General features: G+C 43.2%; 1 protein-coding gene across 2 annotated transcripts in view; it reads right to left on the bottom strand.

Annotated features, from left to right (window-relative positions):
* Positions 1-17,323, bottom strand: part of CNOT10 (CCR4-NOT transcription complex subunit 10) — a 233,424-nt gene that overhangs the window by 69,646 nt on the left and 146,455 nt on the right. For both annotated transcript variants that reach the window (XM_082259468.1, XM_082259469.1), the window contains one exon: positions 3,009-3,122. In XM_082259468.1, coding sequence (XP_082115594.1) covers positions 3,009-3,122 — 114 coding nt within the window. The remainder of the gene's footprint in view (positions 1-3,008; positions 3,123-17,323) is intronic.

Raw genomic sequence — 17,323 nt, 5'->3', positions numbered from 1 at the left:
AGGCAAGATGGTGAGCCTAGCCAGGAGCCCACACCTGGTACAACCCCCCCCCCCCCCGCACAGGCGATCGTCGGCAGCGCACCCCCCGCCCCCATTGCCAGCATGGCGCCCTGCCCCCACCAGACCACCCATACAGACCCCCGCAATAGTGGAGGGGGGGTTCCAGGAAGAAGCAGAACCCGGGGGTGCGACCTAACGATGGAGGGACCCATGTCCCACCCAAAACCCTCCAGGGGAAGAGGGGGGGGGGGGGAGACAGCTAATCACCATACCAGGAACCAGGCAGGCACTGCTCCAGAAAGATCCTCCTCTCCATCGAAATGGGGGGGCCTGTCGGCCAGGAGGAACGCTGCGACTCAGGCCGAGGCCAGGTCGTATGCAACCTGGTGACACGTTTAACTCGCAGGGCCAACCTCCGCCCAGTGGAGCAATGTCACAGCTGACCTAGCACGGAGCTGGCCAGTCTGGGGATGACCCCTGGATCTAGATTGCACAGTCCAGCAGTTGTAGATCTCACAGGAAAAATCCAGGAGGAAAACATTTTCCATCTAAAAAACTGCTGCCAGGACCAAAGATCCCAGCAAGGAACTAGGTCCTTACTCCGGACTAGGCAGAAAAAAACGAAGTGGCTATAGCAGAGAGGGAGTATACCCCCTGGCACTGCCCATTGGTGTAGCCAGAATTTTTTTTTACCTAGTGCCCTACTCCTTTAGGGGGCAGCATAACCCAATGGATAGGAATGCCAGAAGCTGTGTCCGTCTATGAACGAAAGAGAAAGTATTTACAGGTTAGGGGAGCCCAAAGCACAATAAACCAGAAACTGGCAGCAGACCAGGTACAAGCATTGCAACTGTGTTAAATAACTGGTAGTGAAAAGTCCATTAAGCACAGACAGATCTGGTAGTGTGTGCGTTAAAACAGTAGTAAACTCTAGGAAAAAAAAAAATTCTCCCTGCAAGTTAAGGGCATTAGGTGCTAGAACATATTGCATTGCATTGCATTGCATTCAAACAAAACCCTCCAGAAACAAAGGGCCAGGAGCTTGTCCAAAGGAAGAATGGAGGACTCTGGACAGGGCTGTATTGAGAATCAGGCCCAGATGCTCAAACAGAATTATGATCTATCCAAATCTCTGCAGACTCTGCACATCTGATGGACATTGACGGACAGGGTCTGGACCAAATGTTTCTTTAGCATGAGGCATCCTAAAACGGGGATACCCTGAGAGCGTAGAGTAGCTGAGACAGCAGCAAACATCTTAGTGATAACTTAAGATGCTGTGGGCAAGCCAAAGGGAAGGACAACAACCTGGTAATGTTGCATGCCCACAGCAAAACAAAAGTAGAGCTGATGCAAAGGGAAGAGGAGGTGCAAGTAGGCAATTTTTAGGTCCACAGAGATCAAGAGGTCCCCCAGTTAAAGAGAAGTGATGACCAACCTGGCAGATTAAATATAGAGTTCTTTAACCTAAGAGGATGTACCCAAGAGCTAAATATGCTATTTTAGCCTTCAAGAATAACCTAAAAATAAAAAATAAAACTTCGCAAAACAAACATTTATGTTTACATTTTTTTTTTCTTTCTTACTTCCACTCCCCAGCAAACCACAGCATCCTTGGGTTAATGGATGTCTTCTCTCTGCTCATAGAACAGAAAAGGCCCAGTGAATGGCTGAGCAGCGTTCAGCTCTAATCGAGTTTGTTTCAAGAACGGAACAGGAAGTTCCCATTCGGCCGCCGAAACACAGCGCTGTATGCTACTTCTAATTATGTAGCTGATGTACATTCAGTTTATACAGTGCGCTCAGTGAAGGAAAGTTTGTTTAGTCCACCTTGGTCCAGTAAACATGGAGTTAGGCTTTAAACTATGACCAAGAAAAAAAAAAAATTCCCCCAGGGGTCTCTGAGCACATAGCTCTTGCCCCCATTAAAATCTGTACAGTGGATGTTAAATGTATTTTCTGTCATTTCTGGCTGTAGCGCCACCCCCTCCATAGCCTAGAAATATAGGCCATCCTCGGGGAAGGAGTTACAGCCAGGACTGAGCCCCATACTCTCTCCATTCAGCAGCACTGTGTCTCCATCCAGTGCACAAAGAGTCCGGATCTGCCACCTGCTATTCAGGGCACAAGGGGAGTGGAAACTGTTCGCTTGTGTTGTGAATGACTGCAGCCCGAGAAGAGAGCTTTCATTTGCAAAAACACAAACTGACAACATTATCCATGAGCTACTACACTAGCCTCAGACCCCCCTAGTGTAGTACCTGACCTGTGTTTTTGACAGCTTGTGTTTTTATTAAAGAAAGCACTCTTCTTCAACCACAATCATTCACAACACAAACTGACAAGAGAAGAGGAGACCGCACTGCACAGCACAATGATTGTTTAATCTGTTAGCCGAAGAGGAGGGCTTTGTGTGCATTGGCTGTCACACCCCCTCTCCTCCTAAGGGGTCAGTCAAAACTGTCTATTTTGATCAGACAAATATCTAGTCGGGTGGGCAGTGCTAGGCATCTGGTACCACTACTTGGCATTCCTTACACAAATTTAGATGCAGACTAGTGCTATGTTCACAGGATCCCCTAGAGGGTTTAACAAATATTCTGTTCATTGGGTGATGGCGATGGTCCTGCTTTAAAATTAACCTGTATATCATGTTTAACTGTATTGCAAAAATCTTTAAAATAGGATTACAAAAAGCCTAATAGTTACTTCATTAGTCCGAAAAGCCTTTTTTTCCTCTCTTAGTAGAGAGTGTCTAAGGAAATCTGAGAAGGTCCCCATATATCAACACAGAGGATTCAGATCATATTTACATATCAAACAACAGCTTCTTTAATTCTCCATTTAGCCCACAATCACAAACAGGCAGCATAACCAACAAAAAAACTCCATAACAAAATCTCTGCATTTGGAGTTAACAAAACCTTTCTGAAGCGCTGTGAGGTGGGTCTAAGAAGGCAAATATCATTAGAAGTAACTGTTTAATTAATCAAAAAGAATAAACTTACTTGAGGGATCCTGACAATCGTGGCTGCTGAAGTAGCTTGTCCGCATGGTTCAATGCCATAAGGTTATCACCTAATGCTAAAGCGACATAAGCACTGCAAGCAAGGACGGAACACCTATAAAGAAATTAAAAAAAAAAAAAAAAAAATTGAAAATATGGACTTAAATCCACAATTTTGATACATTAAGTGTAACTAAAAAGGCAAAAGTTTTTTTTTTTTAGTTTTTGATGTGGAAAGGAATTAAATTCACTCTCTCCATTTGTCATGTTTACATTGAACATTGAAAGTGAAAGTAAAAGTAAAAGAATATCCCAAATTTTGGGTTGACATCAGAAAAGTAAGGCCGGGTTCACATATGTGCAGCCGTGGTTCCCAGCATGGGGTCCGGTGCATTCCTGTGCACTGGTTCAGATCGGATTTTTTTTCATAATCTTTTTTATTATTTTTCGAAGTACAACAGTACAAACATACAGTTAAAAAACAAAGACGTGTTGCGTTACCCATGCAGCAGTGAATAAAGATTGGCATAATTATACAATGCATATGAACGTGAGTAACATCTAGATGAAGTTGGTGCAATTTTCAGGAGGAATTATATAGTATTAGAGTATATATCATATTAGGAGAAGGGTGATAAATGCTACTCATATGTCCTTGACCAATACAAAAAAAATAAAAACAACACACACAAAAAGAAAAAAAAGACAATTAAGGATAAGGGCTAGTGGATATCAGTACCAAAAGCCTTATGATAGTTTCAGGAGGCAGAGGAAGGATACATTTGCCACGCGGACCATACTTTATCATATTTTCCTGGGCAGCCACGGTTGGCATAAGTATCTTTGTAGAGCGAAAAGCTATTGTTTATTAGTTGTTTTCAAAAGGAAATAGAGGGGGGGGGGGGGGCGCTTTCATGCAAGGCAATGGCCTTTCTAGCACAGAAGAGAAGGAGACCAACCAAGGTCTTTCCCACCCTAGTGGGGATGAGATTATCTATCAAGCCCAGTAGACAGACCTGAATGGCTAGTGGGATCAGGGTCTGAGCAAACATATTAATGATGGATAGTACATCTTTCCAGTATTTAACAATGGGGGGGGGGGGGGGGGTGCAGAACAAATGGGTGAAGTCACCCGGGGATTGGCCGCATCTCCAACATTCAGGGGCATTAGATATATTCATCTTTTTTAACATGTAGGGAGTATAGTAAGCTCTGTGCACTGCTTTAAATTGGATCAGATAGAGAAACCAATGTCTGGAATGGTAGGGCCCGGACAACATCCCAATCATCAGTGTCCAAATGTTGGATGTCTTGTTGCCACCATGCCCAAATGGAGCCCAAAGGAGAGAGAGGAATTGGGGACAGATGGGAATAGATGTGAGAAGTGGGTTTCTTCATTACACTCCGTCCGAAGTATCCTTTCAAGCTCCGACTGCTGCATCAGAATGGAAGTGCTACTAAATTGGTAATTGAATGCGTGCGAGAACGGAGTAAAGTTGAGGGGTATATAATCTGAAGCCTGGGGGTATGTAAGTATTTCAACTTTGCCACCCATTGTGGAGCTGAAAGTTGGGCCTCGGGGTCTATGAGGAACAGCAAGGACTTAGTCCAGTTCACTCTGAGCCCCGTAAAGGTAGAGTAGAGGTTCAAGATTTGTAGAGAACCCTGCACTGAGGGGCCAGCGTCATTAAGGAAGAGTAACAAGTCATCCGCATAAAAGGCTACCCTCTCCTCCAACCAGTCAACACGGAGGCACCTGATATTTGGGAAAGTACAGAGTGCCTCAGCTATGGGTTCCACCGCAATGGGGAACAGGGTCGGAGAGAGGGCAGCCCTGACGCTTGTCCCTATGCTGAGGAAAAGGACCACCAGGAGAGCCCCCCCCCCCCCCCAACCTGATAGCAGCAGTGGGATGCTTATAAGTACCCTAAGCCAGTCTATGAACAATAGGTGAAAGCCCATCTTTCTAAGAACCTCCCACAAAAAAGGCCACTCGACGGTGTAGAAGGCCTTCTCTATGTCCAGGGAGGCCACCACCCTAGAGCCCTGATTCAAATGTTGAGTGTGTATGTTTGTGAACAACATCCAGAGGTTGATGTCAGTAGATCTACTGGCCATAAATCCAGTCTGATCTGGATCGATTATAGATGGAAGTATTTTCTGGAGGCGTATTGTAGGGAGTTTGGTTAAAATTTTAAAATCATATTAAGCAGTGCAATGGGCCTATAAGAGGCACATAAAGGATTTTTAGGGGGGTTTGTATATCAGGACAGTGAGCGTGGCACGTGAAATCGGGAAGAGCACCCTTTTCGCCAAGCAAAATAGGTCACAGTGGGCTTTATAAAAAAAAAAAAGTTGATAGGGAGACAGTCAGGGCCCGGTGCCCGCCCCATTGGAAAGGAGTGGATGGCAACCGCAACCTAATCTGTCGTTAATAGGGCGCACCAGGGCTAAAAGCGCCCCATCTTCAAGCCATCTCAGTGCCACTTGATGTAGAATGGAGGCAATAGATTGTGGGCAGAAGTCCCCTGGAAACTTGGAGGTATAGAGGGACTGGTAGTAAGTGCGGAAGGCCTCCAGAATGTCCTCCTGGGTGGAGAGTCCCCACTGGGAAGGGTGATTTCAGGGATGGTAGTAATTGGCGATCATGCTGACCTAGTAAAACCAGCAGGGGGCCATTTTTGTCTCCCTTTTCAAATATTTTTTGTTTGATATGGTATTGAGAGAGTCCTGTGAGTTCCGCCATGTGTAAATGAAGTTCCCGTTGGGAAGCCTGTAAATGGATAAAATTAGTGTCACTATTGTCAGAGTTGTAATCTGAGCTGCGATCCCATACAGAGGCTCCTAGGGAGAGAGTAGCAGAGTCAAGGTCAGATTTAACTGCGGTACTAGAGGGGATATACTGTCCTCTCGTATAGGTCTTAAAGGCATCCCATGTAACAGGAGGAGCAGAGGACACCCCAATAATGTCCCAAAATTCTGCTAATCGAGTCAACACACTGTTCGTGAGGTCGGCATGAGACACCCAGTGGGGAGACAGCCGCTACAGGGAGGCAGTTCAGGAGGATGGGGAACGGATAATCAACTCAAGGGGGCTGTGATCTGACAGGCCACTAGGCAAATAGGAGACATCCAAAACATCTAGTAACCATGCAGAGTTTCAGGTCCGAATATTTTCTTGAATTCGCACCTGAACCCTACCCAAACACGCACATGACCCTTTTAAAAAATGTGGACTGTCTCGGACCTGTGTGAACCGGCTCCATTGACAGCTGGTCACACTCGCATATCATGCAAATTGGATGCAGGAAAACCTGCATCAAATTTGTACATGTGTGAACCCAGCCTAATAAAGGGGAATCTTCCAATGGGGACACTAGTTCTGGTGACACCCTGGAATTCCCTCAATTTGCAGAGATTACCTCTCACTTCCGGTTTTGGCTATGGGATATAAAGTGGAAATCTCCTCAATTGGACATAGATGGCAAAAAAATAAACTGACAGGCATCATAAACCTCCTCTATACTATCCAAAATGTCCAAAAAAAAGTTTTGCCTTTTCTACTTTAAGTACAGCATGATTTCAACTATTATTATACATGATTTATATAGCACCAACAGTTTGTGCAGTGCTTTACAACATAAGGGCAGACAGTACAGTTAATATACAATTCCATACAGGAGGAATCAGAGTGCCCTGCTCATTAGAGCTTACAATCTAGGAGGGAGGGTCAAATGATACAAATAAGAACTGTGTGATCTGATGGAGAAAATAAAAGTACAGTTGTTATGTAGGGGCAGCATAGGCTTCTCTGAAGAGAAAGGTTTTCAGATGGTATAAAAGAAAACCGAGTAGGAGATAGTTGAACAGATTGGGGTAGGGAGTTCCATAGGATAGGAGAGGCTTGGGAAAAGTCCTGGAGGCGAGCATGGGAGGTAGTGACGAGGGAGCTAGAGAGCAGGAGGTCTAGGGAGGAACGAAGAGAATGAGTAGGTTGGTATTTTGAGACTAGGTTAGTGATGTAGCTGGGGGCCGAGTTGCGGATGGCTTTGTAAATTGTTAGTATTTTGAATTTATTTCTTTGGGTGAGTGGAAGCCAGTGGAACTAAGACTTTTAGTTTATTATGCATAGTAATAAATGCAACCAAAACAACAGACATACACAGTTTTGTTTTCGGATTGAGTGGAATTGGTGACAAAATGTCCTGTGTTCCAGAGAGATTTGTTCCCATACTTTATATACTAGTGACCAGGCATAAGTGAGAAGAATTCCAAGTATTATTGGTCAATTCTGTGCACAAACATTTCCTAGAGACACAGCTTGTTTTTTTTTTTCTTCTTTAGGTAGTTTATAGAAAGGTCTACCTCAGGTTCATGCTGTTCAAGATGAGCCAGAAAAAAAGAGGCTTCAAGCATGCACTATTTAGGTGATGATGGCATTATTAATATATGCCAAATAGGATGAAGGAAAGGACTTAGGGGAAAAGGAGGAGACACTGAAAGAGTGTGGAGGGGACAAGCTGCAGCAAGATTTCCAAATAAAGGGAACTTGCAGTGTCCCTTTTTACAATATGTTGCCTCGAGGAATGGACTCTTGCCTATTCATCATGACCTGGCATGGCAACATCCATTGCAGGTACTGGGAGCACCCTTCTGCTACACTGGTCAAGCACTGCAAGGCATGCAACTCATGTTTAAAATTAATCACAATTGTAAAAAGTCAGAAGCAAATATGAAACTTGAAGCCAACCAGCAAAGATTAAAACTGACGTGAAACTCTGAAAACAAAGTATTTTCACTAAGGAATGAGAAAGGTAAATACTAAACATTTTTCATAATGATTACTAAATCCCATTTCTGTTTTGCACATTTAAGGGCTGGTTCACACTAACCACACAGGAAAATGTTGTTTTTCTGTGCAGGACAGTGTCCTTGCTGGGGGGGCTCTGGGAAAGACGGGGTTCGGCATAGCCTTGCATTTTACAATGTAAGACACGGTTTTCCTTTTTTTTTTTTTAAGCAGAGTGGGACAGAGAGCGGAGGAGCAATACAGAAAACTGCACACATCGTTCTCTGCATAGGAATTCTTAAAAGCTGTCACCTGCATTCTAGTGTGAACAGGGCACATACAATAAATAGTTTTCTGTGTGCCTTTGGGGAGATCAGCATTTTTCTGGTGTACAAAATGCTAATCTTGGCAAAAGTGTGAACAAGCCCTTGGATTCACCTCAAAATGTGGAAAATCCAGGCATGAACCATGCGATACTCTGAACGTGGGACAAAACTGTGCGCGATATAAAAAGAAAATTGAAATACATTCGTCTGATTTTCATATTGATTTGTTTACTGTGAGTCCTTGATAATCAAGCTATAGCAGAGCACTGGCTGGCTGAGTGAATGACCTGGAACAAGTGAAGGCTGGTAAAGTAGCATAACCGCATTAGAAAGAGGAAAATCTAGCAATAGCAGTCTATTTAATCTTACACTTCCCATACACGAATAGTAGTGCAGTAGTAGTAGTGTAGTGAGAGTTCAAGATCCTTTTTGTTTCAGTAAGGACGTTTATTGAATTTTCCTTTTGTTAACGGAGTCAAATTGACATTCGTTTTCGACTGCCGTCACAAGAAAACTTCAAGGAACAAATTTTTAACAACAAAAGTGGGTTTTCATATGAGAAAGTCAATTGACTCCAAAATCAAATGTTAAAAGCAAACGTTTTTTGTAGTACTTTTGAACGAAATTTGTCAAATCATCCAATATACTGATGAGAATTTTAGTTTGAAAACCTACTAGTGTATGGGCAGCTTATATATTCCTTTTTAATCATATCAGCATTCCAGAATAATGAATTCATGTCAAAACCTTTTTTTGCATTAAGTAGGAGAGATGTGGAAACGCTCTCACGGTTTTTAATCATTTAGGACATTTGCACTCACTTCCCATCCATGAGAATTGTCACCAGTGCAGGAAGTAAGAGGGAAGCTCTCCTAGAGAGACAGACAGCAATAAAACGCTTATTTTTAGCAGTGTGGTGAGGAAAGAATAAAATATCTGTCAGAAAACTGTGAATTGTGTCTCTGTTGGAGAGATTCCCTGTTACTTCCTATCCCAATGGACTTTGGCCATTGCAGGAAGGGAAGGGAAATCCAACCCACAGAGAGCAGACCGCAAAATATAAAAAAAAAAAAAAAAAACACAACACGTAATCTTTTCTATCCCAAAAAAAAAGGCAATATACATTTTGGCTATAATTCTAGGTTACTGACAGAATGTCCAAATCTATTGACTGTTCTTAGGAAGGAACTTATGATGCCCCTAAAAAGTTACAATTCATGTGCCCTTTGAAGTGATTGTAAATTATTTTTTTTTAGTAAACAGATTTAGTTCCATCCAGTTCACACCACCGCGACTTGTCAGGCGACTTGTTCGCCTGACAAGTCGCGGTTCACGCAGTGCTACGGGAACCGTTCTAATAGGAGCGACTCAAGTCGCTCCGACTTAGAAAATAGTTCCTGTACTACTTCAGGGTGACATCGGAGCGACTTGCATTGACTTCCATAATGTGAAGTCCGTGCAAGTCGCGCCAAAGTCGCGGTGCACGCGACTTCACAGGTCGCCCCCGAAGTCGTGCCGCGGTAGTGTGAACCGGCACTTAGACTTACCTGTTCTGTGCAATGAAATTGCAAAGAGCGGCCCCAAACCTCCTCTTCCTGGGTTCCCTGTGGCACTTCTGGCTCCTCCTCTCTGGTGAGTGCCCCCATAGGAAGCTGCTGCCTAGGGGGACACTTGAATAGGCCCACTCCAGAGCCTCACTGTCTGTATCTATAGACAGACTGTGGGGCTCTGTCCTGCCCCCACCACTGGGTTTGATTAACCGCATGAGGAGCCAATGGCACCCACTGTCTCAGCAAAGCCTGTGAGACCAGAAAGAGTGGGAAGAGAGCCGCTGCAGATGGGGACATCGCTGGAGCAAAATGAGGACTCTGGTAAGTGTAAGGGGGAGGTGGGAAACTACTACCTAAACACACACACATCCAGTATTAACCTCTGTCAGGTTTGTTTGCCATCTGTGTACCTTTGGGGAGATTTACCTTCACTTCATGTCCCATAGCCAAAACTGAAAGTGAGAGGAAACCTCTGCAAAATTAAGGCTGGGTTCACACTTAAATCAGATGCGGCTCACAGCAGGGGTCCGGTGCGTCCCTGTTCTCCGTGTCAGGGACAAATTGGGCCCAAATTTTTGCCTAAATGGAGACCTGAAACGGAACCAAAAATGCACAGGACCCTTCTCCTGTTATGCAAATTGGATGCTGGAACACCCGCATCTAATTCGCACTAGTGTAAACCCAGCCTAAGGGAATCTTTTGAGGCCCTCTAAGACATCGAACTAGTGTCCTCATTGGAACATTTCCTATCTATTACTTTTCTGGGGACAACCCAAAGTTTTGGATTTTCTTTTATGTTCAGTTTCAATGACAACAGTAAACAGGACAAAGAGTGGAAGAATCTCCCTAACAGGAGCACAAACGGCAATTAACCACTTTACGACCAGTCACTGTGCCTCTACTGCGGCACAGTGGCTCGGTATCGTCCAGCGACGTAGTACTACGTCGCTGGACTCCTCCCCTTGTGGGAGGCGCTCGCGCACAGCCGGAGGCTCGCTCCCGCTGTATTCATTCACAGCGGGAGTCAGGCCAGGGGAGGAGCAGCGACGATCGCCGCTGCTCTTCCCTGATCGTCGGGGAATCGACTTTGGAGATCCGCCCGCTTGTGTAAACAAAGCGGGCGGATCTCCTAAGTGACAGACAGTGACAGATTGCAGGGTTCAGCATAGCTGAACATGCAATCTGTCCCTGTGTCACTCAGTCACCTCCCCCCACACACGTTAGTAAGCACCAGGCATACATTAACCCCTTCCCTGCCAGTGTCATTTTTACAGTAACAGTGCATATTTATAGCACTGATTACTGTAGAAATGTCACTGGTACCCCCAAAAGTGTCAAAAATGTCAGTCAAGGGTCCGATCTGTCCGCCGCAATGTCGCAGTCCCGCAAAAAAAAAAAATCGCAGATCGCCGCCATTACTCGTTAAAAAAAAAAAAACACCAAAAATGACAGAAATCTTTCCCTTAGTTAGTAAACGCAATAACTTTTGCTCAAACCAATCAAAATACGCTTATTGTGATTTTTTTTTTTTTACCAAAGATATGTAGCATAAAACAAATTGGCCAAAAATTTAAAAAAAATTTGTTTTTACATTTTTTTGGGGGGAATTTCATATAAAAAAAAAATTTGAAAAATATTGTTATTTTTTCAAAATTTACGCTATTTTTTTGTTTATAGCGCAAAAAGTAAAAAAAAAAAAAAAAAATCGCACAGGTGATCAAATACCACCAAAAGAAAGCTCTGTTTGTGGGAAAAAAAAGGACGTAAATTTTGTTTGGGTACGGCGTCGCACGACCGCGCAATTGTCAGTTAAAGTCGCACAGTGCCGAATCGCAAAAAGTGGCCTGGACGTAAGAAAGCAAAATCCTCTGGTGGTAAAGTGGTTAAAGCCTGACATGTTGTAACCCTTCTCTATTCCATCCAAAAAAAAAAACCCTGGTGAAATCCTGTAACTGTCATGGCCTGCATCAGCCCAGCAGAACTTTACCCATAATAACGTGATAAAAAATGATGTTCTTTAGGAAGGAACATACATTCCACATTAAAAATTATAATACCAAAATTGGTGTGTGCTGTAAATTGCCTCCAGCATTGTTTTGATTTCTTATTGCTGGAGGCTGCCATTTTGCGGAAGCCCAGAGTCACTGAACAGCAGTAAATCAAAGCAGAACTAAACCCATCAATTTAATGGTTTCAAAAAAACAGTTACATTTCTGGAATGCCGTTTGGTTGAGGACACAAGCAATTGTGTCAGTTCACAAACTGTCAAATGGCTGATATCATAACTGATCACATGTGAAGCTCCATGGCAGTTGCAAATCAAACAGAAGCAGCTTCCTTGGCTGTAAAGGATAGGAGCGTTTAATTCTGCTTTAAGGCTGTCAGCAGATGGGCCTCTACAAATACGGCAGTGCCCAAAAATAGAGAGCAACTGAGCATGTGCAGAGCAGGGTGAGATCGTATATTACCAGATTTTACATCGTGTAGGCACTTTTTTTTCATGTTTTACCTGAAGAGATCTAGCAGGATCTAATGTTCTGACTAAAGTTCCACTTTTCACTTCTCCAAAATCTCTTCAGTTAGCCAATGAGATGAATGTGTGCATGACTGCATGTGTGTCTATTTACCCATACAAACTAATCGAAAAGCAGTTTACTAGAGAGCCTATAAGTAGACAAGTCTATTTATAGAAAAACAGGAAAACGGAAGGTATTACTTTGTACAAATAGACTCAAACTGTAGGAGATAATGTTGCTAACTTAGATGTAAGTGGCCTTAATAAATAAGGAATTCTTATTCCGGAAGTGTTTCTATGGTCAAAATTTAAAATCATATTTGCATATTGTACCCCCCCCCCCCCCCCCCACACTACCTTTACTGGGCTCTCTAACTTAAGATTCCAGCTATAGACAGCTAATTTTTTTGACCCAAGTGTTGAAGGACTTTTTGGGTTAATGGGGTTTTTCATTAAAAGTGATTGTAAAGTCTCATTTTTTTTTCTAGGCTTTTTGTCAATCAAGAGGGGGGCACGGTTCCATGTCTGAATGGACACCGGGAGCTGTGACCCAGCTCGGTTGCCCCCATAGCAAGCTGCTAGCTGTGACGGTCACTCGTTAGGAGGGAGGGGCTAGGAGAGCTGAGGAGGGACCCGAGAGGAGGAGGATCCGGGCTGCTCTGTGCAAAATCAACTGCACAGAGCAGGTAAGTATAACATGTTCGGTATAATAAAAAAAAAAAAAAAAAAAATTTTCACATCGGTTCACATTTGTGCGATGAGGGAACGCTGCGAATATGCAGCGTGATCCCGCATCGCATCCGCACATCTGGCAGTTTGCACTGCCATATGCGATACGCAGGGGGGTGTCAATTAAATGTTAACGACACCCCAGTTTGATCGCATATCGCAGTGCGATCTGACAGTTCGCACAGAATCGGATCGCACAAGTGTGAACCACTGTGCGATCCGATTCTGATGCGGCTCAAAAAATGCCTCATGTGCGTGTTTGGTGCGGATACAGTGCAAATTCAGCCAAAGTGTATGGCTGAAATTTGCACCGCACATCAGATCGCATGTAATTTAGAAGCAGTGCGCTCCGAATTACATGCGATCACCGCATCCGCACAAGTGTGAACCGGCTCTCAATGAAAAAAAACATTAACCCATTAAATTCTTCACCACTTGGGTCAAAAAAAAATAGGCTATTGTCTATAGCTGGAATCTGAAGTTAAGGGAAAAGCAACAGGTTCACTGAAATTGCTCCTCTGTCAGCTGCAAAAACTCAATTTTCATCCTTGCTATTCCATTTAGCTGAAGCTACGGAAGAGAAGAAGCCCTGAGTACATTCTAATACAGGACTCAGCCCTGGTTCACACTGATGCGATTTTGAATGCGCTCCAGAACGCACTGATTCACATGACAAGTGAAATGTGTTTGTGGAAGCTTCTCACATCTATGCGTTGTGAACGTGATGCAATTTAAAAAAGGGTGTGCTTGTTTGGTGTGATGCGATGTGATTCTGAACTCCATATAGTTAAAAATGGAAAATGCATTGGTGTTAAAATACAATGCAATTCCAGTGTGTTTTGTAGGACTGTCTGCTGTTTCTCTGAGGAAAGGGGGAGAGAGGGAGGGGAACAGAAAGAGACCAAGCCATAAATCAAAAGTGCAGCTGCATCCAAAGTGCTTTGAAAACGCATTGGAATTACATAGGAACGTGAATGAAGTTGCACTGGCTGTGATCCTTCAAATCGCATTACAAAACTCATTGAAATCGCACTGCATCTGTGTAAACCTAGTCTCAGAACTTACACAGGGCTGAGGATTCTAAATCCACCTCCCTAAGTTCTGGGGGCATATAAATAACCAATCACTGTCAAATCAAATGACAGGAAGGCATGTCACATGCTCCCACATACCAAGTTACAGCTATTTACTTTGTTCCTGTCATTGAATGAAGCAGCAGAGGAAAAAAAAAAAAAGGGGATTGATTATGCATTGCTGGTGGAGCTGCCATTAAAGTGAACCTGTTGCTTTACACCGCATGGGCAAAGTACTGGTTTGCTTCAACGTGAACCGATTAAAAAAAATTGATTATATACCCTTTCCACTCTGTGCAGAATTCCACTTCCTCATGCTAAACTAGTGCGGAGGATTTATCAAGAAAGTAATGCCCATTTAACTAAATGCCATGTTATTTATTGATTTTCTCTGCAGTTTCCAGAATTATACTATAAAAATAGGTAACACAACATGAGCATGTTAAAATTAATGGCAGTCCTCCAATTAGGGCTGCAGCCAGTAAATGAAGGGCTGTCTGTTGGGTCTATAGCAGAAGTCACTGGCTTAACTTAATATGCTCATATCCTGTTGTGTGATTGTTTGAAGGAGTAAATGTGTGGCTCGGATTTCCTCACAGGAATGTTTTCTGTGTGATGCAGGAAGGGGACGTGGTAAATCTCAGGTCTTATCACCTTCAGCTCTGCACAAGGCATTTGCTTCTCACATGTTCCTAAGTCAGGAGTGCTTACAAAACTATTTATTTATGAAGTGCCAACATACGCCACAGCAGAGCATTGTGGGACCGAAGCATCAGCATGCAGAAAGTATGAATGTACAATGCGTTTACACAGAAATGGCATTTACTATGTCAGGGAGCTAGGAGTAACCACTTAAAGGGTCTGTTAATGGCGGCTAATCATTTCAAACATGCAGAAAGGAATCCCATACCGAGTGAAATCTGAATCATTTTATTAATTGTGACAAAACTATGCTGCTCATGACGGTTATACCTCTGTTTTACCAGTCATGACTGATGCTCGTTCACTGTCAATGCAAGGTCATTAGTTAAAAACATAAAAGAAAGGAGGGGCAAGCACCTAGTGCATTACCCTTGGACAATTTCTAGAGATTTATTAAATGCAAAAAAACATACTCCCAAACAGAAAGGTTAAAATTGCATAAAACAAGTCCACCTCATGTGGACTTCCTCAGAGCTCCGAGGAAGGGAGCCTGCCGCCCGAAACGCGTCATCGGTCCTAAGCACAGGGATATGTCCTTTTGTTTATGCAATTTTAACCTTCATGTTTGGGAGTACAGTTGTCGGATTTAAGTCTGGTGACTGTGATGGCCACTCCAAAATGTTCCAGCCTTTAATCTGCAACCATGCTCTAGTGGACTTGGAGGTATGCTTGGGATCATTGTTCTGTTGAAAGGTCCAATGTCTCCCAAGCCTCAGGTTTGTGACGGACTGCATCACATCGTCATCCAATATCTCCTGGTACTGAAGAGAATTCATGGTACCTTGCACACGCTGAAGCTTCCCTGTACCCGCAGAAGCAAAACACCTCCAAAGCATGATTGACCCCCCGCCATGCTTCACAGTAGGCAAGGTGTTTTTTTCTTCATAGGCCTTGTTCTTCCTCCTCCAAACATAGCGTTGATCCATGGGCCCAAACAGTTCTAATTTTGTTTCATCAGTCCACAGAACACTATCCCAAAACTTCTGTGGTTTGTCCACATGACTTTTGGCATACTGCAGTCGACTCTTCTTATTCTTTGGAGACAGCAAGGGGGTGCACCTGGGAGTTTTGGCATGGAGGCCTTCATTACGCAGTGTGCGCCGTATTGTCTGAGCAGAAACTTCAGTACCCACATCTGACAAATCTTTTATCAGTTCCTCAGCAGTCACACGGGGACTTTTCTCCACTCTACGCTTCAGGTAGCGCACAGCAGTCGAAGTCAGCATCTTCTTTCTGCCACGACCAGGTAGCGTTTCACAGTGTCCTTTGCCTTGAATTTGCGAATGATGCTTCCTATGGTGTCTCTTGGTATGTTTAACATCTTTGCAATCTTCTTATAGCAATTGCCCTTCCTGTGAAGAGTAATCACCTCTTCTCTTGTCTTCCTGGACCATTCTCTTGACTTCACCATGTTTGTAACCACACCAGTAAATGTCTAGAAGGAGCCGAGTATCACAGTCATTTTAAAGCTGCCTAATTGGTGCTTATTAGGCTTTATTGCTGCTCCCTGACATCCACAGGTGTTTTCAATACCTGACTGAAAACACTTCAATGAACCTCTGTTCTTCAGAGTGGTAGTCTTTAAGGGGTTGAATAATTGTGTCAATGAAGAATTCACAAAAGAAACATTTACTACTGTATTACAAAACCAATTGATGTCATTTTAGTTGCATATGGTTCTCTAAGAAGTCCTTGTAGGATTTCATTCTGAATACAATTACAAATGTACACTAAATTCCCTAAAACCCTTTACAGCATTGGGGGGTTGAATAATTTTGAATACAACTATGTTTTTTGGCATTCAATAAATCACTAGAAGGTGTCCAAGGGTAATGCACTAGGTGCTTGCGCCGCCTTGCTTTTATGTTTTTAGTCTTTGGAGTTTTCCGTATCTGAGGGGAGCAGCACGCCAACCATTCTCGACGGATTGAGCGATTGGGTCATTTAACTGCAAGGTCATTAGTTAGTTCACACTTCGTTGGCACCATAATCTGATTCAAACAATCAAACATGTTTGCTTTTAACCGTACATTGTGTACCCCTGTATGTTGTGGTCTCCAAGGTGCCCATCTAATAGTTTTTTGAAAGTATCAATGCTCCCAGCTGATACGACTGCTTGTGGAAGAGAATTCCACATCCTCACCGCTCTTACAGTGAAGAACCTCTTACGCATTTTAAGGTTAAACCGCCTTTCCTCTAGTTTTAGTGAATGGCCACGTGTCTTATTGTATCTCCTCTCTCTGAATAGTTGTTCCTTAAGCTAGGGTCGCCAGTAAAGTATTTGTACATTGATATCATATCCCCTCACAATCTTCTCTTCTCCAAACGCAATAACTTTTGCGCAAACCAATCAAAATACGCTTATTGCAATTTTTTTTCCCAAAAATATGTAGCAGAAAACAAATTGGCCTAAAATGTTAAAAAATTTTGATTTTTACATTTTTTGGGGGGGAATTTCATATAAAAAAAAAAAGTTAAAAATAGTTATTTTTTTCAAAATTTACGCTCTTTTTTTGTTTATAGCGCAAAAAAAAAAAATCGCACACAGGTGATCAAATACCACCAAAAGAAAGCTTTGTTTGTGGGGAAAAAAAAGGACGTCAATTTCATTTGGGTACAGCGTCCCACGACC

This window comes from Pelophylax lessonae (genome assembly GCF_965119305.1).
Source record: "Pelophylax lessonae genome assembly, chromosome: 5".
Lineage (NCBI taxonomy): Eukaryota > Metazoa > Chordata > Amphibia > Anura > Ranidae > Pelophylax > Pelophylax lessonae.
The sequence above is the reverse complement of the archived record's forward strand: the minus strand, read 5'-3'. Positions and strand labels throughout refer to the sequence as shown.